General features: G+C 43.8%; 1 protein-coding gene across 3 annotated transcripts in view; it reads right to left on the bottom strand.

The window, feature by feature from the left end:
* The window catches only part of PRIMPOL (primase and DNA directed polymerase), a 131,468-nt gene that overhangs the window by 4,170 nt on the left and 104,066 nt on the right, over nt 1-23,232 (bottom strand). For 2 of the 3 annotated variants that reach the window (XM_077477299.1, XM_077477297.1), the window contains 6 exons: nt 21,186-21,348; nt 14,658-14,749; nt 6,519-6,608; nt 3,923-4,031; nt 987-1,069; nt 699-745 (listed from right to left, as the gene is read on the bottom strand). In XM_077477299.1, coding sequence (XP_077333425.1) covers nt 699-745; nt 987-1,069; nt 3,923-4,031; nt 6,519-6,608; nt 14,658-14,749; nt 21,186-21,348 — 584 coding nt within the window. The remainder of the gene's footprint in view (nt 1-698; nt 746-986; nt 1,070-3,922; nt 4,032-6,518; nt 6,609-14,657; nt 14,750-21,185; nt 21,349-23,232) is intronic. The other variant, XM_077477298.1, reaches the window with a different exon arrangement.

The following is a 23,232-nucleotide window of genomic DNA, read 5'->3' as shown; positions in this document are numbered from 1 at the left end:
CAAGTCTAACGTACAATTCACATTAATCTGTGACATTCTTTATTAGTTATCCTGCCTTGGAAACCTGCCTCCTCTTTACTTTCTAAACTACTGTAACTGTCCCTCCCATAGACTCCTAAGGAACACACAGCTGCCATTCAAACAATGCACAGAAAGCAAAAGCTGTATATAGTAACAACGCTACCTCTGACAGCCAAGGTGTCAAAGAATTCCATGGATTTAATGTTAACATTTTTCTCATGGTGATTTATGCTTTACTGCAGTAGTCATTTAAAAAGTGGCAAAATATATGTGGTTTGCTTAAATGGCTTCATTTTTCTTTAGAAGAAAAAAAGGCTCAAGAAAAATGGTCCCTGGTGTAAAACAGGAGGTGGTGCAAGGTCAACCATGACTGAGCCTATGATTCAGGGAGATCTGACTGCTCCACTGTTCCAACACCAACCACTTTCAGACAGCACTGAGCAGACAGGTGTTGATCACAGCAAGGAAATAGCTCAGGGCTTACACCCTCTAATAAGAAGTAACAATCTCTCAATACATGCACATTCTGATGTGGGAATGCTCTATATGAGGACAACTGTTTTAACTAGATGGATTTTGGCAGTTTGCTGGCCAAGATGTTATATTTTATACAAATAATAATTTCTAAGGCTAGGTATGAAAGCATTCAAGGCAATTCGAACATGAGATTAACATACCTCTTTAAAAATAGATGGAAGACATACTTCAGGAGGTAAAGGATAACCTGTGATAAAAACAAACCACAACAATGATGATGATTATATGGTAAAAGAGCGGTTGTAAAAATTATTCTTGTAAGAGAACAAAACTGGTACAAACTTGGCATACAAAATATAATAAATCACAAAATACTGATATAATCTATATAATAATAATCTATATCATAAATAATATAAGAATCTGCTAGATTATATTTGAAGAAAAAAAAAACACACATGTGAAATGACATGACAAAAATGACTTACAATCAGACTTAAAGTTCTGTACCCTACAAATTGGATCATGGCATTTCTGATACCAAACATCTCTCTTCAGATCTACCAGAAGCCTAAAGAGAGAGATGGGACAATGAAATCCTAGTGAACAGCCAGGCAATGTCCATACAAATGATACAGCTCGCCTAACATGCAAAGCAACATGCACTCACTTCAGGTGAACGTAGACATTGTTACATGTGAAAAGATCTTTTGTGGGTTGTATTATTTTAACTATCAATATTACAAGTTTTGATTACCGGTTCCCTATTAAAATAATTACCCACTCCCATATATCCAGTGAATGCATAGTGGTAAAGCAATCACTGCTCATAGTAACTTTGCAATATACTGTAAATTCTTTAAACAAGAACATGGTCAATTGAACAAAGCCAAGTTAGGTGTTATACGAAAAATTTACAGAAGTGAAGACACTATCAAAAATAGGCCTTTACAGGTCGGATTTAAAATCTGTGAAAGCTAAAAATGTGACTGGTTGTTATTAAAGGCTGTACATATTTAGAATGTCAAAATAGATTAATTTGCAATAATGAACCCCAATAAATACTCCATTGCCAAATGAGTAATGAATGAATATGATCATAAGATGCAAACACTGCATATACAATTAGGAAACAACCAAGTATATAAATGTAAGATGCCATCTAGATTATGAAATAGATCAAAACAAGATACTATAAACAGTGCAAGGGAGTTACTGTATTGCTTAAAGTAAATGATTAATGGACTGATTGTACAAAGCTAGACAAACAATTTAAATTAAATAAAAAATACCATAAAAAGCAAAAGTAAGATGCAAAGTTCAGTAAGTCACACCAACCAATAAGTACACATCCCATAACATATAATGTTGTACATATGTCTGTATGTCATATAAAAGCAGCAATCTTAAATAGGATTTATTGCTAAAGGTTACTGTACATTAAAAGGAGAAGTGTGGGATTGGAAAAAAATAAACATACGGTACATACTTATCTAGATGGCTGCAGCATCAATTCGATGCTGCAGCTGTCCCCATCTGACTCCAAGACCAAGAACTGAGCAATCATATGCCCGCTGATCACTCAGTTCTCAATCTTCACTGAGCAAAGAGCAGTGACTTTCAGTCACCAGCATTCTGTTCTACTCCTCCAACACACCAGTGAAGTGAGACTGGCTTGCTCAAACTCAACTTGCCAAGAGGCTGAGCCAGCTGCTGGTTAGGCACCTGGGCAGATCCTGACATTATCAGGATCCCTGCAGAGCTTGGTCCGACTCTGTGACATCAGCTGACAGCAGACTTTAGACCGCTGTCTGCAGAATCTGGGTCACAGGAGTGCAGAAATAAGTGCATTCCTCTGACCCACATTAGAAATATGGCCAAAAGAGCTTTGGCCATACTTCTCTTTTAAGTATCAGTAATACTGCTTCCACTACCCTATTTATGCCATTCATGCCAGCACACTTTTTTCCAAAAAAGCTGCAGATGGGGCCTGTTTTGATATCTTTTATTGTCAGTAGAAGTACATATTCTTGGCAGTATTTTAAACTCTCTGCTAGTACCTAGATTGCCCCGATTGGCTTCTAACATCTGTATAACTTTGACCAACTCTGTAGCATAATGTATTGGCGAAGATCAGATTCACAAAAGGTAATTTTACTTAACCTGGCTATATACTGATTTAATTTGTTCCATATGTGGCCTTATTGGCACCACTAGGTTTGACAACAGTTTAGTTTTCTTCAATTGACTATTGTCTAGAGAACTGGGCAGAAAATTCTCAGGTAAACAGCACCAGCATCCATATACAGGTACTGTTCAAGTAGCTAGCACTGCAGATTTGTCCATGTATACTGTTTTTAGTGTTTAGTGTGGATAAGGGAATCAGGTGATTTCTCTTGTCCAGTGTGTTGGACTGGTCAGTCTAATATTAAGGGATACCTGCACCAATGAATGAAGTGGTTGTAGTAGTAGATACCAGATAGAGTACACATTCTGGTTCTATTCTCAGTCCTTTCCCCTCCCACCTGTTATCCTTCACATTCCATCCAGTTTTGAATGCAGCAAGGCAGATTCCTTTACACACACTGTCTTTTAATATGCAAAAGATCAAAGACTTTGTGTCTCAAGGTGCATGCTATGGGAATGCAGGGTGAGAAGGTTGCATGGCCACCAAGGGTTTAGGACACTGAAAAATGGTTAAAGCCGAAGTGTAGCTAAAAACAAAACCAGACAATCAGCACAATTGACATAACTTACAGTCAGTAGGATATGTCCCTTGTGTCGATTCCATTTCTTTTAGTGACAGTCTTCTTGTTCGCTCCCTACCTCCATAAACTTCCAGTGTAGTGGGGTTTAATACTTGTAAGTGGTTGCCACATGCTCTCATCAAGAGAGAGCCCAACTATGCCCACCCTTTCCTCCTAGCTGCACTGTACTACAGCTTCTATGAATGAAACAGGATCTATGAATGGAGGGTGTGAACCTTTTAATCATCCACCCATCCTCCATTCTTAGATCCTGCCTTATTCATAAAAGCTGTAGTAAAGCTTCTATGAATAGAGCAGCTAGGTAGAAAAAGGCATAGTCAGGCTTTCTTATTGAGAGGCTATGACAGCCCGTTAACTGTATCCCCCCCCCCCCGCTGAACCGTAAGATTAAGGAGGGGTGGAGTTCAGGTACTTATGAAGATTTTAACTAAAAGAAGATGAATCTGCACAAGGGACACATCCTACTAACTGTAAGTTATACCCCTTATGCAAACACACAGAACAATGTAAACTTCATCTACCAAAGAATGAAATATAAAGCAAGGGTGGTATTAGAGTTATAGCAATGCTCCTATCTTCTGCTTAACTACAATAAAATATCACCTATTTCTCACTGGACTTTGTGTCTGATACATTTCTAAAAGGGAACAACTTACATGACATTGTTGCTTTTGTGAGCACGGCCTATGTTTTCACACCAGCGATAGTTAGTTGTGTCATAGACAAGCAATTCCTCTAAAGCAAAGTAGTTCCACTGTCGAATACCTTATGCAAATTACACAACAAAAAAACTCTTATTTTAATGAAAAAAAAAATGCTTATTTACATGTTTATACCAAATACAATTATTGCAAATAAAAATGCACCAAAATGATTTGCCACAAAGTATAAAATAAGGCTACACTACGCTGGGTCCATGTACGTTGAATCTTAATAATAATAATAATAATTACTTGCGTTTCTGGCCATATGCCATTTAGAAGTGTATGCGCGTAAACTCTGTTGGCTAGAATACTAATTTATTCTAGCCATTAGAAGCAATATGTGCGCATGTACGAGCGTATATGCATAAAATATGCCCATAAGTTTTTCTCTCCGAATGCAGGTTTGTGGCATTTTATTTATTCCCCTGAACACCGCTATAAAATGCAAACATAAACATCACAATAGGTATGGATACATTGGCTAAAATATAGCTGCATTCAGAGGCATTAAAAAAAAAAGAAAAAACATTTTTGTCAGTGTGTATGAGACTCAAATGTTCTCATATCAACAGTCTAAAGTCCCAAATCATAATACATTGTGTTTTTTACAGCATGAGCAACCAGAAGAATAGTTTGTGTAAATCACCAGAAACAATCATATTCTATAAAACTCATTAAGATACAGTATAGCGTCCATGTAAGGCCCCTTTCACACATGTTGTTCGTTTTTGATCCATCTGTTGAGGGGTGAAAAACAAACAGACATCCTTGCATCTGTATGGAAAAACGGATGTAAATGGATGATCAGTTTACATCTGCATCCATCAACATTTGTTTTTTAAACTGATCAAAGCTCTAATTTTCTTCTGTTAAAAAAAAGGGATCGGACTAAAAATGGATGTAAACTGACAAATGGTCTGTTTTTCATCCATTTTTAAACAAAAAACTGCTGAAAAACTGATGAATACTTCATGTGTTTGGATGTGACTGAGCTGATGAAATGAACAGTCTGCATGTGTGAAAGGGGCCTAAGTTTGTGCAGGCCAGTCATAAATGGGAAAAAAACTGAGTTCTTTGCATATGTACAGTATAATCATCATTCCAATCCACAGTACAGGTATAAAGGGAAACAAATGTTATATACTGTACACCAATGTTTAGAGTACTCTGATCTAAACATTTGGTGTCTCTGAACACCTAGGACACTTTTATAAAGCAGCACCATGTCCTTACAGCCAATTAAAAAAATGTTGTACATTTATAAAGCACAGCTTCACAAACGTGAGTCCTGTTAAAATAAATGGTGTCAGGACCTTAGGCTGCTGGAGTGCGGGGATGCAGCCCCACTGTAATAGTGAATTTTTGGTTTCCTACAGTTCAGCTTAAAAATAAATGCACATCTATAAAACATAGTAAGTGATGTGGTCCATAAGGCTGCTTTCACACTGGGGCGGGAGCAGCGTCGGTTAGCGGCGCTTTACCGTCGTTTTAGCGGCGGTGTGCGGGCGCTAGCGGGGTGGTTTTAACCCCCGCTAGCAGCCGAAAAGGGGTTAAACCCGCCCGCAAAGCGCCGCTGCAGCGGCGCTTTGCCGGCGGTATTGCCGCGGTGTCCCATTGATTTCAATGGGTAGGAGCGGTATAGGAGCGGTGAATACACCGCTCCTTCACCGCTGCAAAGATGCGGCTAGCAGGACTTTTTTCACCGTCCTGCCAGCGCATCGCTCCAGTGTGAAAGCCGGAGGGGCCGGTTTTTTTCAGGCGTTACACAGGCGCTATTTTTAGCGCTGTAACGCCTGAATACCGCCCCAGTGTGAAAGCAGCCTAAATGTACATATTGTAGCACTATCAAATCAACAGAGGAGAGCCTGTCAGTCATGTGGCTGGCCTCTCCTCCAATTGTGATGTTCCTTATAATCCACGAAGTACAAAAATCTCTGTGAGACACCCCAGACTATGTGTCTGCTTTTCATGAATAGGCTGTAAATAGCAGGCTGCAATGTGGACAAACATAGTGGCATAGAGGGAATATCGGTTATAAACGGGTCCCAGTAGTCTTATGTGATACTGAACCATTAAAACCATCTGCAAACATTTTTCTCATATTTATCTAGAGTTAAACCATCAAGAAATCCCAGAAAAATTATTAGTTCACATGGTATAATGGAGCCCTACAATTATGTAGAAACATTACAATTTGTAATTTTGCAAATCATGTATCCAATAACAAGGTTACAGTAAAAGAAAGCAAGTGCCAGTTCCTCTGGTAGCCATTGTAGTCCTATTTTGAAAATACTACTTGCTGGCTCTACTATCTCTTGCATCATTTCTTTGAGGCACTGGCCCAGAACAAGTAAGCAGATAAATTCTTCTGACTTCTGACCTATATTTGCCTTAGGTCAGTGACTCACAAAGAATCTAAACCAGAGGGTTATTAACAAAGCCGTTAGCATTTCCAGAAAAGGTTGGCAATAGCTACTTTCCTTAAGAAAGCACTGGAAGTATGAAATAATATTTTAGTTCTAAATGGCACAAACCCCAGGAAACATACCGCCTTGGAATCCTTCTCTTGTGACAAGTGACCATATGAATTGATCAATTTCTGGATAAGGAGAAACCTGATATCCATTCATGACACTGCCTGATGAAGAGGGAACACAGCATTGTTACACTGTAGGGTAGATGTTGTTTGATGTTTTTAACTTCACTTGGCAGGATGAATTAGCAAAATGTGTATGTAACAGCACCCGCCCAACATCCTACGTAAAACACTTCAAATTATCTAGATCATGCTTTTAAACATGGAACAATGAATATTGTGTCTTTTAGATACACAGAACAGGCATCAATTAACACAAACAGCCACAATTATAAAAATCCTATTTTTTCTAACAGCTTACCTGTAAAATCCTTCTCTTTTGAGGTACATCACGGGACACAGAGACTCAGTAATTACTGGTGGGTTATAAGGTATCACTAGGTGATTGGACACTGGCACACCCTAGACAGGAAGTTCAATCCCCCATATAACCCCTCCCCCTACTGGCGGTACCTCAGTTTTGTAGCAAAGCAATATAAGTGTATTAGAAGAGGGGAAGGACCTCTGTGTCTCATGATGTACCTCAAAAGAAAAGGATTTACAGGTAAGCTGTTATAAAAATCCTATTTTCTTTCTCGTACATCATGGGACAAAGAGACTCAGTAATTACTGGTGGGATGTCCCAGAGCAATGCTATCTGAGGGGAGGGGAACCACACAACATAGGGTGTACTCAGACCTGAGGACCCTGTACCGCTGCCTGCAGCACACTACGCCCAAAGGCGATGTCCTCATGCCTTCTCAAATCCACCTGAAAAAATTTGGTGAATGTATGGATTGATGACCAGGTTGTGGCCTTGCAGATTTGAGCCTTGCAGATGGGCCTGGTGATGCACTGCCCACGAAGCACTAATAGCCCTAGTGGAGTGCGCCTTGATCTGAAAAGGTGGAATCTTTTGCTTCAAACCATAAGCTTGAACAATTACTTGTCGAATCCATTTAGCAATGGTAGATTTTGATGCAGTTTTTGAACCTGAGCCGTTGCTTCCAGATAGGCTTTGATTGCTTTCACTACATCCAAAGAATATAGTGACTTCTCTTCCGTAGAACAGGGATTTGGAAAAAAGGAAGGCAGAACAATATCTTGGTTCAGATGAAAACCTGAGAGCACCTTCGATAGAAAACTAGGATGAGGGCGTAACACCACTCTATCCTTGTGCATTATCAGATACGGTTCTTTACAAGAGAGAGACACTAATTATGATATCCTTCAGGCAGAAGAAATGGCCACCAGAAAAATTAATTTTCTTGTCAACAGAACTAAGGGAATTTGATGTATAGGTTCAAAAGGCTGCTTCTGTAAAGCTGACAGAACCATTCAAATCCCAGGGGTTCTAACTGGAGGATTAAGGCGCGTTGCCCCTTGTATAAAGCTTCGGACCAAAGAGTGTGAAGCAAGTGGACATTGAAACAGAACCGATAAGGCCGAGACTTGGCCCTTGATGCTACTCAAGGCCATTTTGCAGAAATTCGAGGATTCTGCCTATGATATATTTTCTGGGGTGCCAACCCCTGGATTCACACCAGAAGATATATGCTTTCCAGACTCTATGATAAATCATTCTGGAAGCTGGCTTTCTTGCATTAATCAAGGTAGATATCACAGGGCCCGAAAGCCCACGATTCTTCAGAATGTGGGTTTCAATAGCCAAACCTTTAAATTTAGTGCCTGTAAGGTAGGATAGAATACCGGTCCCTGGGATAGCAGGTCTGGACGGGACGGTAGGGTCCAAGGAGAGCCTACCGCCGTCTTCACTATTTCTGCATACCAAGCTCTTCTGGGCCATGCTGGGGCCACCAGAAGCACCGACTTCTGTTCCTGCCTGATCCTGCAAAGCAGTCTTGGCAGTAGCAGAATAGGAGGGAACACATAAATCAGAGAGAACTGATGCCATGGAGTAACCAACGCATCTGTCCCGCATGCAAAAGGATCCCTCATTCTTGACACAAAGTTGACGACCTTGTTGTTGAACCTGGACGCAAAGAGATCTACATCCGGAACACCCCCCCCCCCCCCCCATCTCTAGCATATGGCAAAAAAGACGTCGGGGTGGAGAGACCATTCCCCTGGTACTAACTGCTGGCGGCTCAAGTAGTCCGCCTGCCAGTTTTCTACCCCCGGAATGAAGACTGCCGATATGCATGGCACATGTCTTTCTGCCCAGATCAAGATCTGGTTTACTTCTTCCTGAGCTGCACGACTCTTGGTGCCCCCTTGGTGATTGATATAAGCCACTGCTGTGGCATTGTCGGACTGGATCCTGACAGGGCAGCCCTGCAACCTGAGTGTCCAGGCTTTTAGGGCTAGATACCCCGCACGGATCTCCAGAATGTTGATGGGTAAGGCCCTTTTGGTCCTAGACCATCTCCCTTGGACAGTCGACTGTTCCAGGACTGCCCCCCCCAACCCGAAAGACTGGCATCTGTTGTTACCACTGTCCAGGTAACTGGTAAAAGGGATTTTCCTTTCCGCAGTTTTTTCGGGTATCAACCACCAGCTGAGGCTCCGACGCGTTGTAGGGGACAGATGCATCGGAAAATCTAATGCCTGAACCTTCTTGTTCCAGGCCGATAGGATACTGTTTTGCTGTAGCCTTGAATGAAACTGAGTGTAGGGAACTGCTTTGAATGAAGCCACCATCTTCCCCAACAGCCTCATACAAAGACGAATAGAAGGACCCTTCTTTGCCCCGACTACCTGAATCAGTTCTCTTATAGCACTAATCTTAGCTTGGGGTAGGAATACCCTCTGCTGGGCTGTATCTATGACCAGACCCAAATACTCTAGTCTTCTTACTGGTTTTAAATAAGACTTCTCTAAGTTGAGGACCCAACCTAGGCATTCCAGGTAGTTGATTGTGGTGACCAAATTTTGGTCCAGGCGGGCTACTGACTGGTCTATCAAGAGCAAGTCGTCTAGGTATGCAATTATCATACCTTGGGTCCTTAATCTGGCCAGAGGAGGGGCCAAGATCTTTGTAAACACCCGAGGTGCAGTAGCTAGCCCGAAAGGCAGAGCTACGAACTGAAAGTGGTGTTTTTCTACTTCGAAACGCAGGAACTTTTGATGAGCTACATCAGGTACGTATCCTTGATGTCTATTGACGCCAGAAATTCTCCTCCTTATAGGATGGAGACTACCGATCGGATCAATTCCATGCGAAAGGACCGTATCTCTAGAAATCTGTTTAGATCTTTGAGATCCAGAATGGGTCTGACATCTCCGTTTGGCTTCGGCATCGTGAAAAGGTTTGAATAAAACCCCAATCCCTGCTCTTGCATGGGAACTACCATGATAACTTTTTGCAACAATAGTCGCTCCAACGCTAGGAGGAGAGACTTCTTTTTCTCTGGGTCTCTGGGTACATTTGATCTGAGGAAATGAGGAGAAGGGAATTCTCGGAATTCTAGTTTGTAACCTATTGTGGAGACCACCCACTTGTCCCAAAATTCCTCCTGCCAGAGCCCTGAGAATTTTAGTAGTATTCCCCCCACTCGAGTGAGCGGGGGCGCCCCTTCATAAGGTGGTCTTAGCGTTTTGTCATGAAGACCTTCTCGACAGGACTTCTTTTGTCCGTGGGGTTGACTTTGAGTTTTAACCTTAGAGCCTGACGGAGGAGGCCGTCGTGAATGCCTGGAGGCTGATGGCCTTGGCACTGGAGAAAGCACCCGTTTAAAGGAGGAACATTTACTCCTTTTCTTGACTGGTAAAAGGGTGCTTTTCCCACTAGAGATCCTTCGGATATAATTGTCCAAGTCCTCTCCAAACAGTTTTGCACCACGAAAGGGAAATCCCGCCAGGAGTTTCTTACATGGTGATTCGGCTGACCAATTTTTCAGCCACAAGATTCTACGCATGTGTATCAATCCAAGCGTAAGGCGAGAGCTCTGAAGGGTAGAATCTCTGACATTTTTTAATAGGAATTCCATTTTCTTATCAGTTGGATCCCTAAGCATCTGAGCGTTGTCAACAGGACAAGTCAGGCTTTTGTTTACTGAGGAAATGAGGGTGTCAACTGCCGGTATACCCCACATCTTAGTAAATTTTTCCTCCAAAGGATAAAGTGTAGAAAACTTTTTAGGAGGAAAAAAAATGTTTATCTGGGTGATCCCACTCAGAATAGATGAGCCTTTCCAGCAAACCAAGCACAGGAAAAGCATGTGCAGTTTGAGGAGGTTTCAGTGAACCCAGAGAAGAGGGTTCTTTAACTGACTCAGGTACAGGTAACTTAAACGTGGAACGGACCAATCCAGCAAGGATCTGCACCAATATTTTCTCATCCTGAGAAGCTGAAGAGGGCCCTTCTCCACTAGAATCGTCAGAAGTGGAATCATCAGTTTCTTCCCGATCCTCTGAGGGGGATTCCTCGCCTTTATCCCAGAGTTCCTCACTCTGAGGGTCTTGGGTGACAGAGGGAGGCCTAGTGCGTTTTCTTCCACTGAGTGAAGATGCGATTAAGGCCACTAATCTTTCCTCTAAACCGTTTATGGTTGAGGGAAAAACCTCCTGTGTAATGTACACAGGGGCTGAAGTGCCAGAAGCAGTTGCAGCCCCTGACCCCGATGGCTCTACCTGGCCAGCCTCCCCGGGTCCTGCAGGGGGGAAGGTGCTGCAGAGGGGGGTCCTCAGAGCCTGAAGGGGACCCCTTAGAACCCCTATTCTTCGGGGTACTTGTACCTCTTTTACCTATAGTGCAAAGCAACAAAAGGTAGAGGTACCACAAAAAATGCACTGACTGCTGAGCCCCGTAGTTCAGCAACTGCCGATGCTACTTAAGACTCAGTCTGGTGCCTAAGTAAATGCTGCCTGGGAATGTCTGCGTCTCCCACACTCACATGCGCCTGTCAGCTCTGTGTCACAGAGTAGAGGGAAGGGCCGGTGGATGTGAACCCGCTGTAATGGCGGCAGTGGACGGGGCGGACGGCGGCGGGGTATATTACCGCTCTCTGCCCAGGCCCGTCTCAGCCCCCTAATCCGTGGAGGGAGAATCCCGGAAGGAAAAAAACCCCTTACCTTCATCCTCCCTGGAGCATGGCTGGAGGAGCATAGAGCGTGGACATCCAGCGGACAGATCAGACATGAAAAGTTATGTGCTCTTGGCAGCCCCCGGTGGTGACTATAGGCACAGTATACATTTACTTAAAAGGAAAAACCTACTAGAATTAGAAAGATTCTTGAGGAGTCTCCCTTACCTTATCCAGCTGCAGGGTCTGAACAACAGGCCCAATCTTCACCTCTCGCGGTGGGCTCCATTAGGAAAAAAACCTTTAGACTGGGGCCCCCTTGAATAGGGGGATCCGCAGTTCTGGGCCCGTAAAGCACCCTGCCAGGAATATGGCTGAAAAAAACAAATACTGGATCCCAGGGTCCAGCTCTCTAAAAAGAGAAGTGTTACAGGTAAAACCTTGTTTCTTCGGACACGAGGCCCGGGTACCATCCAATTCGGCCTGGAAAAGACACCTTGAATGGATCCGGTTGCATAGCTGGCCCCAGTAAGGATATTCCAGCGGAGTTCAGCACAGCACATCTTTACTTGTGACCAACACCTAAGACACTGGCGAAAAAACTGAGGTACCTCCAGTAGGGGGAGGGGTTATATGGGGGATTAAACTTCCTGTCTAGGGTGTGCCAGTGTCCAATCACCTAGTGATACCCTATAACCCACCAGTAATTACTGAGTCTCTGTGTCCCGTGATGTACGAGAAAGAAATATGCATATTCCATAATGTAAATGTGTATGTATTTTTTTTTTTGAGGGCAGGTAAAGCGGGGCTCCACCCTAAAGTGGAACTTCCGCTGATCGGAACCCTCCCCCCCCTTCGGTGTCACAATTGGCACCTTTCAGGGGGAAGGGGGTGCAGATACCTGTCAAAGACAGGTATTTATACCCACTTCCGGGCATAGACTCCCACAGGAGTCTATGCCTCTTCCTGTCCCTGCGCGCTGTCTGCTGGGACACACACGGGTCCCAGAGACAGCGCAGACAATTCCTATTGCGCTGCGCGACTCGCGCATGCGCAGTAGGGAACCGGGAAGTGAAGCCGCAGCGCTTCACTTCCTGATTCCCTCACCTAGAATGGTGGTGGCAGCAGCCGAGAGCCGAGCAATCGATTGGCCTCGGCTGCCGGCATCGCTGGACCCTGGGACAGGTGAGTGTCCATTTATTAAAAGTCAGCAGCTGCAGTATTTGTAGCTGCTGGCTTTTAATATTTTTTTTCCACAGTGCAATCCCGCTTTAATAAAATGACACCACTACCTCAGCATTGCCTACAACCCTAAGTAGATAATAAGTGTAAAATCGTATGGACATACCCCCTTGTCCTATGTGCCAAAAACCCAGGCCTGCTGATGGATAGCTCAGGCACTTTATTGTAGGATATGGGCAGGGAGTTTCTGCAGCAATTAGTAATGGCGGATACCGTGTTTCCCCGAAAATAAAATCTCGATTTTCTAGGATGGCTGTAATATAAGCCCTGCCCCAAAAATAAGCCCTAGGTAAAATCTTGTAATCCATGCTGTAAATGGATTATATAATGTCCAGTGTGTGTCTTTATGTAACATTGTATAAAATACCTTATTTACAGTGCCACTAGGCGCTCATTTGACCCGCTGGAGCCTCCTCCTCTTCTCCTGACATCACTGGCCCCTCCCTCTGCAGTGCTCGGAGCAGGGAAGAAGAGAAACGGCAGGTCATGTGAGTGCCCAGCGGCACTGAAAAAGGGGTATTTTCCACATTGTTGCATAGAGACACACACTGGCCATTATATAATCCATTTACAGAGTGGACTAAATGATTTTACAAGGACTTTACTAAGGGTTTATTTTGGGGATTACAGAGATGCTGACTCCTGAGCTGACAGAGGGAGAGAGTAGACAGGGGATAGATAAGACATCCCCTGAAAATAAGCCCTAATGCATTAATATAAGACCCGGTCCTATTTGCGGGGAAACACGGTAGCTTATGCTGCAGTTAGCCTTGTCATTTTATAATCATACACAAGTTTGTACCAACGTCTAGAACAATACAGCATACAGCTTACTGTGATTTTGTAAAATCCTATGCATATTAAAGTGTATTAAAACAACTAGTTCAGCTGGAATATTGGTGGCAAGGTGTTGTCAATGAGGACCTTGTTGCCTGGTATACACAGGCAGTTTTTTCAATTCAACTAAGTGGGCTGAATGAAAAAATAAAAAAAGAACTGAGGCGCTCGCGAGGAGCTTGCTGTACTACCTCCTCAATGTTAGTACAGTGATCCTCCCCTGTCAGAACACACATTGGCCAGCTCCTGACAGGCAGGCTGCTGTACACACTGGTCAAATGTTGGTCGGTTTCTGTTGAACTTCCCAATATTCAGCCAGTGTGTACCAGTGTACCAGCCTTAGGTGTATGCAACCCCATTACGGTGTAAATAGCCCCCTTGTAAATGTAGTAATTAAAGGATTTTTAGAAAAATAAAATACAAACTGTTCATCCTGCCAATTTCTGCTAGTTGTAATTCTTTCTTTAATAGGGTGCCAGTTTCCATTGCCCCAGGAGCATAGTCACACTCCTGTGAGAACAATGGGTTGTGCTTCATCCAATCTGGTGCAGTGAACCAGCCTTGATTGATTGACATCTGCTCTGACCATTTAACAGTCAAGATGGCGACTTCTGGCTTCCGAGATGTCACTAGCAACCTCAAGCAGCCTCTGCCCTCCGACAACCCCCAGCTTGCAGAACTTAATCACTGATAATAACATGTAAACAAAACAATTAGTTGACTTTCATGTCACAAAACCTAGAGATTATTGCTGTATGCTTGCAATATCCCCAACATTATTGTAAAATGCAGGATTCTCATATTCTTTAATTCAGTATAATACAAAAATTGCTTTCCTCCAGCATATTATTTAACTAAGCTCCTTCTGACACTGACTGATGTCTGAAGCCTGTGAAAATCAGTTAATAAATGCCATAACTAAAGGGCATAAACTTGCAGCTAGGTGTGGCCATGTTGAACTAGAAAGACAACTTTTCAGCTGCAGTAGTAAAATCTATTTGTAATAGTTATGTGCAAACAAGGAAGAGTGCCAATATTTAAGCCATACCTGAAATAAGGGATCCTCCAGAACTGACACGACTACTTTCATTCCGGTCACTTGGGCTGGCACATGACAAGATTTTTAGGCTGTCTGTAAATCTTTAAGATTTAATAGTTGTTAGTATATGTGTACCTTTTCCATACATCTATCACAGCACCCCCATATTTTATTCTATCACTGTATTGGTCTGTTAGGATCACTGCCAATCATAGATCGCTATAAGAGAGGGTCCCCCATTCTTTTAAATAGCGATTAATACACGATTGTGCAAAATATCTTTGCATGCTCTCTAGGTCTCCATCACTGATGAGGTTTATAACCGGGATCCAAGCAAGACTCATCATTTCCTATACTTGAACCACAGATGAGTGCTCTTAGGGCCCATTCACACTACTTGTGTTGTGGTAAAGCATGGTACATGTTTTGTGCGCTGCATGCCAATACACCTTAATAATGCCCCACAGCTTTGCACAGTAAAAAAAATGCAGGCTGCACTATTTTTTTTTCTTTTCAAAGATTGCAAAACTTCCTGTGAGTGGAGAAGAGACAAATGAAGGACAAGATTCCCCTCCTCAACTCATAGAACATTTTGCATACTTTAAGAGGAAAGGGAAGAACCATCTGCTATTACAGCTGACTGTGCTCTAAGGCTGTGCCTCCTACACCCCTCCCCTCAGGTAACCCTTGCAAATTGCAAGATTCATTCCTGAATATTACCCGCTATAACATTTTATGCAGGACATAACATGTCTTATTTTTTATTTCAGCAGGATCAAAATGCCTACCCCCTCTAAAGATCTGCACTCGCAAAGAAGGTAGGGGAGATACCAAGGAATATATACATTTTAAAATTCTCCTAGGTTGGCAGACTAATACCTCATGCCTATTTGTGCTGCTCCCTCAAGGTGTTGGCGTTCTCCTTCGTGTCATCGCAGGGATTCGCATCATGAATAGCCCAAGCCAGGAGGTTGCTGGGCTTGCCCTAAAAAAAGGCAATGGTGGGTAAGACGGCTTGTGTGGATTGCTTCAAAGAAGTGACAAAGAGCCAGGAACCTGATAAAATGGAACTAGTATCATTAATGAAACAGGCGTTTGAGGAAACACTGAAGTCGTAGGCTTAAACTGCTCCAGTTCCTTCTACCTCTCGCTCCCTTTCACCTCAAATACTTCCGGCCGCTCAGGGTAACTCAGAGGCACAAACATCGTCGGCTTCAGATGCATCTTCTGCTGAAGAGGAGGATACCCAGTATGATGTATTCAACTTCGACTTAGTCCAAACTTTTGTGAAAGAGATTAGGCAGACCCTGTTGTGGGAAGATGCGGCAGAAGAACCGCAGAAGACGCAAAGGAAGTATTTTGCAAACATGAAGAGGAGGCGCTGAATTTTCCCTTCATGGAAGAGATCCAGGAAGTGATCTATGATGAGTGGAAGCAATTAGACAAGAGGATATTCAATAATCCGTTTGCAAAGCTGTATCCATTTAAAAACGGAGAAGGTGAAAGTTCTGGAGGAGTCTCTGGTAGTGGACGCTGCACTCACCGTTCTACCAGAGGTTTCTTCGGTTCGCAGTAGGACAACGTCAATATCAATTTGTATGCCTGCCCTTTGGGCTGAGCACATCTCCCAAGGTATTCACGAAGATCCTGCTGGCACACCTACGACTGCAGGGAATCCGTATAGACCACTATTTGGACAACATTTTACTCCTAAGCCAAGACAAGGACATGCTCCTGACACACTGGAAGACAACCTTGTTGACAGAGAACTTTGGCTGGCTGATCAATCAAGAAAAGAGTCACCTCGTGCAGACTCAATCTATGGTGTACTTAGGTGCAAAGATAGATATTCGGATGGGATCAGTGGCATTACCCAGAGACAAGATGTCCTGTATCCTAAAGACTATGCCAGAAGCTCGAAAGAAGGCGTATGTACCAACAATGCATGCGACTTCTGGGTATAATGATCTCAACCACTCCAATGGTCAAATGGGCTCAATGGAACTCACGTCTCTTCCAAATGGGTCTCCTAGATCAATGGAGAGATCAGGGGATCTTGGTCAGAGAATCCAGATCACAGCCCAGATGTGGGTCAACTATGACTGATGATCGAGGCAGGAGAATCTTCTTCGGTGCCACTCCTATTCACAACAAGGTGGCAAATAGTCCAGTCAGATCCCAGCGGAATGGGCTGGGGAGTCCTATAGAAATACCACTGGGTCCAAGGCCATTGGACTTGTCAGGCTTTCCAATATACCGGAGTTGAGGGCAGCCTTCCAGGCCCTCCTGGCTTTCAAGAGTCAGATTCAAGAAGCACCCATCCGTTTGAAGCTAGACAATGTGACTGCAGTGGCTTACATTGGCAGGCAGGGAGACACTCGCAGCAGTGCTCTCCCCAGAGAGGTGTCCTCGATCATTATTTGCCAACTTACAGCTGCTAACAGCAGTATATGTCCCCGGTAATCTGAACACTCAAGCAGACTACCTGTCCAGAGAGGACTTGGAGAACGAGTGGGCCCTGTCACCAATTTTTCGGGCCTTCCTTCCAGAGGTTGACCTGTCTGCCTCTCTGACCAATACCAAACTACCACCGTTCTTTGCCAAGTCCAGACACCCACAAGCGACAGGGGTAGATGCTTTAACAGCGGAATGGAATTTCAGAACAGCATATGCCTTCCCTCCGATCCCGTTGATCCTCCTTTTTTTGCGCAGATTGCGGTAGGAGAAGGTGTCCCTTCTGGCGGTAGTACCGGACTGGCCAAAGAGACCTTGGTATCCTCTGCTTCTCTCATTGAGAATCAGAGAACCACGTCCTCTACCAGTAACATCGGATCTGCTGATGCAGACGCCAATTTGCCACCCAGCCCCAGAAAACCTGAAACCGACGGCCTGGGTCTTGAAAGGCGAAGGCTAATTAGTTTGGGTTGCTCAGCCAGAGTCATGCATACCCTAATGAAAGCCAGGAAAGACAGTACCAACAATCCCTATACCAGAAATTGGAACAAGTTTGTGGAATTTGCATACAGACATGACTTTTTGCCAGATTTTCCAAGCGTCTGCCACATACTGGAATTTCTCCAGGCGGGATTGGAACTAGGCCTGTCCACAAGTACTTTGAAGGCCCACGTGTCTGCTATCTCGGCTTTCACTGGTACCCAGTGGGCCTTGGATAAGTTGGTGATCCGATTCTTCAGAGCCACCAAGGTCTCTAAGATTTCCAAAGTGGGACTTGCCTCCAATCTTGGATTTCCTTTCTTCAGACACCTTTGTTTCTCCTGTCTCACTATGGCATTTCTTATTGAAGGCAGCCTTTGTCGTGGCAATAACTTCAGCCAAAACGGTGTCCGAGATAGCAGCCTCAGGGTTTAAAGAAGCCTTCCTCTCTTTCTTCCTGGATAGAGTGGTGCTCAGGCCAGTGCTGGGATTAGTCCCCTGAAGGTAGCCTCTAGTTTTCATATGACACAAGAAATCATGCACCCAATGTTTCTTGCAGAGAACTCTCAGAATCCAAATTCACTCGATGCAGGGTCTTCATCTAAAGCCTATGTGGACACAACGACCAAACTTAGAAAGTCGGACCATCTTTGTCATCCCAAATGGTGCTAGAAAGGGCCTGAGAACTTTAGGTAGGGTGATCGCCTCGTGGCTAGTCAAGACTATATCGTTGGCCTACAGAGCGAAGGGTTTGCCTGTTCTGGAGGGGGGTCACAGCGCATTCCATTAGGGGAGTCTCTACCTCCTGGGCAGCGGCAGGACAAGTGTCCTTGGAGACGATTTGCAAGGCAGCCACATGGACGTACATACATACCTCATGGCACACTATTGTGTGGAGCCAGCAGCTCTGACTACCGTAGATTTTGGCAGGAGTGTTCTGGCTTCCGTCTCCAGTATAGATTACATTTTTTTTCCCAAGCATTACCCTCCCGTGTGTGGCTAGTTAATTCCCAGCTGTGCTAACATGGAGCCATCAGGAAAACTGAAAATTTTATTAAAATACTTACCATAATTTTCCTTTCTTGACGCGTTCCATAGGAGCACAATGCTTTCCCAGTTAAGTAGTATGAATTACAGAACACTGAGGCTGAGGTGAGTGAAAAGTGTATAGTTAAGTCCTAATTATGTAGGGGGTGGGCGGGTCCTCCCCACAGCTGTGCAGCCATGGAGCTCGTCAGGAAAGGAAAATTATGGTAAGTATTTGAATTAAATTCTGTTTTTATATAAGAACATTGGTAAAGCTGAACTCCAGCTTTTGGTACACTTTACATCACCACCAAGCTGGCCACAATGAACAGTGGAGTTGATTTACTAAAACTAGAGAAAGTGCAAAATGTGGTGCATCAGCTTCGAGTTTTTTTTTTGTCAAAGCTTAATTGAAGAAGCTGAAGTTAGAAGCCAATTGGCTCCCATGCAGGGCTGCACCAGATTTTGCATTCTCCAGTTTTAGTAAATCAACCCCTATGTCCCTCATGAACATGCAAGACCACTGGATGTGCGGAATAAACTGTATGTACACAGTGCGGTACGCTGTATGCAGCCTCAGCTACATACAGTTTATACAGCAGACCCAGTGGCCTTACGCGTTAGCGAGGGGGATAGTTCGTTTTGGCCAGCTTGGCTCAAACTATGTAAAGTGTAACAAAATCTAGAGTTCAGCTTTAAAGAAATGGACAGTTAATACAAATTTTGTAGTGAACAGATCACCCTGTTTGTGTGCTTCTGATTGTGATTGTAATAAAAAGCCTATTGGTAGAGCTCTTAACAACTAAACCACAATAATTTTCCAAGAATGTTCCAGTTAAGACCTGGAGGAACTTGCTGTAATATCACACCACACAAATCATTAGCTAAGCAAGACATAATACAGCCTACTTTATTGCTCTGTATGATAAATTTTGACGTGAAAGTGAAAATATACAGAATACAGGATTACTTAAAGGCAAATACATAAAAGTGAATCAATAAATGCAATTAAAGTTGTTCTAAAGGCCAAAGGGTTTTTATCTTAATGCTTTCTCTGCAAATTTCTCTTTCTCTAGTAAATTATGGACCTAGCCATGCTGTGTGTGTCTATGAGCACACACAGCCCAGCTCGAGAGCTGTGTGCTTTGGGGGCACCTACAAAAGGGAAGGAGCATAAAACACCAGCAGGGGACCCCAGAAGAGAAGCTTCGGGCCGCTCTGTGTAATATCTTTGCACAGAGCAGGTAAGTATAAACCTGTTTTTAATTTTAGAAAAAAAAAAATATGGGTTTACAACTGCTTTAGGCAATAATCAAAATATAAATAAATGTGCTTCTAAACATAGCTATTGTACTGACCCAACGTTTACCTGGAAACCCTAGCACAGTTGCATTCACATTGGGAGAGGAAGGGGCAGTACTATGAGCCATTGAGATGTGCTACATGAACAAGTGTTGACAAGGAACATGGACAGGAGGGGAGAGCAGTGTGAGTAGACAGGTGATATTCTGCGACTTCCTCACTGTCCAATCACAAGGAGGAGGTAGAAAAGTGACCTAGTATTATAGCTGAGCTGTGTAAATCCTAAACTGAATGGACAGAAATACAAATTCTTTAAGAAGTAAAGCAACTTCTATATTCAATTTTAACTTTTTGTATTTCGCTGGTTGGTTGGAATTCTGTTTTAATGCAATTCTAAGAGTCAACCGTTCCACAACTGATATTTTCACTTTCACTTATGAAGGAATGTTAGCTTACTGATTCACATCCTTACTTCTAGCATGCTTGTGAATCATACCTTTACTTCTAGAATGCCTGGAGTATCCCCACCCCCCAACCATGGAACCTGTCTGTGCCTCTACCCCTCCCAACCCACAGGGTCTCACTCCAGCTGGATTCTGTAAAGCAAGGCAGATAAAAAAAAAGAAAATCAGAATGAGACCCTATTTAAATTGACAAAGTTTGCACAGAGCTGGCAAATCAATTGCAGAAATGGCACTGCTAGTGTCCCCAGAGATAAAAAAAAAAAAAGACTGTGACAGAACTCCATAGTACCTAGCTAAACTTGAAATATTGGCATAACGTGACCCTATCCTAGGGTCAATTTTACAAAACTAGCCACCTTAAAAAGAAGCACTTAAATTTTACATTTTGGTTGCCCATGCTCTCCGCACTGGCTGCTGTAATTCCTTCTACCAGCTCCTATAGTGATGTACATAGTCCTGTAATGACATAGGAGCCAGGAGATGGAACCACAGCAGCCAGAACTGGAGCAAGCATTTCGCACACCTGGAAGTGCAGAATAGTTGCAGCGGTGGCTTTTCAAAGCACGAGCTGCTGAAAAGGTAAGCATATAAATGTGTCCTTTAAAGGTAGCTTAGTTTGTAAAAGTGACCCTGTGGTGACAGGCCGACTTTAAAGAAAAGTGATTATAAAGTGACTAAAAGAGATGTATAAAAAGCATATATTGTTTTAAGTGCAGAATGAAAATGAGAAGAGGCCATCAGACTGGCTGCTATGCATAAGGCTCATGAAATAAACGCGGTGACAATTGTCAAAAAAAGGACTTGACTTTACCTCACATTGCTAATTAAAGAGCTGAGGAAAATGTGCTCTTCGGCTGACAGATGCTTCGGAGGCCTGCAAGAAAACTTGTTGTCTTCAGCCAATTCAAGCACAGCGTTTTTCCCCAGTTTAGAGGATTTGTATAAACGAAAGTTCCTGTTTTTTGTGTAGACCCCTGCACACAATACATCACAAAAGAACAGATAACACAGATGAATCATTAAAAACAGAAACAATTAGGGTGTGATCCATATTTTAAAAAAAATTCCTTCAGTTCTGATGGATTGCTAATAGGTATGAATAAGAATCCCTTTTTATTTTTACTAACCCAATATTGTAGAAAATATATGTAACTCGACATAGAATGGCCAGGGACAGATATCTCCCTTGGAAAGTGGACAGGGAGATAACTACCGTATATACTCGAGTATAAGCCGAGATTTTCAGCCTCTTTTTTGAGGCTGAAAGTGCCCCCCTCGGCTTATACTCGAGTCATCGCTGTCTGCCCGCTCGATCAGCGTGTCGAGCAGACAGACAGCGGCCATTCTGATTCAAAAGCCGCGCCTCCGGCTCCCCCTTCGCCTGTGATAGGCGGAACACTGAATTTCCCAGCAGCCTGTGTTCCGCCTATCACGGACTTCGTATCATCCTCGTACTACGGACGAGGATGATACGACGTCTGTGATAGGCGGAACACAGGCTGCTGGGAAATTCAGTGTTCCGCCTATCACAGGCGAAGGCGGCGGCGCAGCTTTTGAATTTTACAATGGCCGCCGACGAACGAAGAGGGCACGGGACGGAGGCAAGGCACAGGACGGCACGGCACGGGACGGGACGGGACGGGACCGGAGGCAAGGCATGGCGGCGAGGCACGGCGGCGAGGCACGGAGGCAAGGAGGCTCGGCACGGGACGGAGGCTCGGGACAAAGGCTCAGGACACAGGTAGGCTGGACACACACACACACACACACACACACACACACACACACACACACACACACACACACACAGGGATGGATGGATGGATGGAGACACACACACACAGGGATGGATGGACGGACACACAGGGATGGACGGACACACAGGGATGGACGGACACACAGGGATGGACGGACACACACACAGGGATGGACAGGCATGTCTTACCCTCGGCTTATACACGAGTCAATAAGTTTGCCAGTTTTTTTGGGGGTAAATTGGGGGCCTCGGCTTATATTCGGGTCGGCCTATACTCGAGTATATACGGTACATAGCCTTGTATGAGCACTGGGCCCCCACTGTCAAACACACCCATCATCAACATCCAAAATGGAAAATGTACCTTAAGATGATTAGTGCCTCTTAATGCCTGAGGTTGACATTCTTGACCTGACTGCAATTATTTGACAGGCACAGGTTTAGGGACTGGACAAGCAAGGTTTTTTCCATCTCCAGGCTTATACTGTATTTAGTGCCTATGTCTACATGGTGAACAACTATGGTCAGTAGCAGGCTGCCATTTACAGACAGAATTATGAGCTGCCAGACTAATGAATCACAAATTGAAAGCATCATTAATAAGAAATAACATTTCCCCCAAACTAAGCCTGCACATAGGAGTTTACAAGATAACTTGACAAAGCAGGCAACAAATCTTCTAAACACTGCAAAGGACTCCATAAAAAAAGGTTAGCTCTATAAGACTGTCATTTTATGTAAATGCATACAGAATGGGGTTCAGGACACAGGTAGGGAGGTAGGAAGATTTTAGGAGAAGAAATCTGACAATAAAACAGCCAATAAGGCCTAATTTATTTGATTGATGCCCCACCCCCATTGCTGTTGTCCAGCAGATATCTGTCTGCCACCATGGGCGTCCGCAGGTAGGGGCAAGGGGGGTCAAGTGCCCCCCCCTGGAATCAGGGATCAGATCTTAAATTCGCTATCGGGGTGCGGGCAGCCCACACCCATGTGCAACCCCCCAGAGGGTGACACCATCAAGGCGCTGTCAAGCCCCCCTATCCGTGTAGTGTGACTGTGGGCTCTTTTCCCTGCTCAGTCCAGCAGAGAATTCAGTGGT

Source organism: Lithobates pipiens, unplaced genomic scaffold (genome assembly GCF_037356315.1).
Source record: "Lithobates pipiens isolate NorthernLeopardFrog02 unplaced genomic scaffold, aLitPip1_a1.2 Scaffold_13, whole genome shotgun sequence".
NCBI classification, from domain to species: Eukaryota; Metazoa; Chordata; class Amphibia; order Anura; family Ranidae; genus Lithobates; species Lithobates pipiens.
The sequence above is the reverse complement of the archived record's forward strand: the minus strand, read 5'-3'. Positions and strand labels throughout refer to the sequence as shown.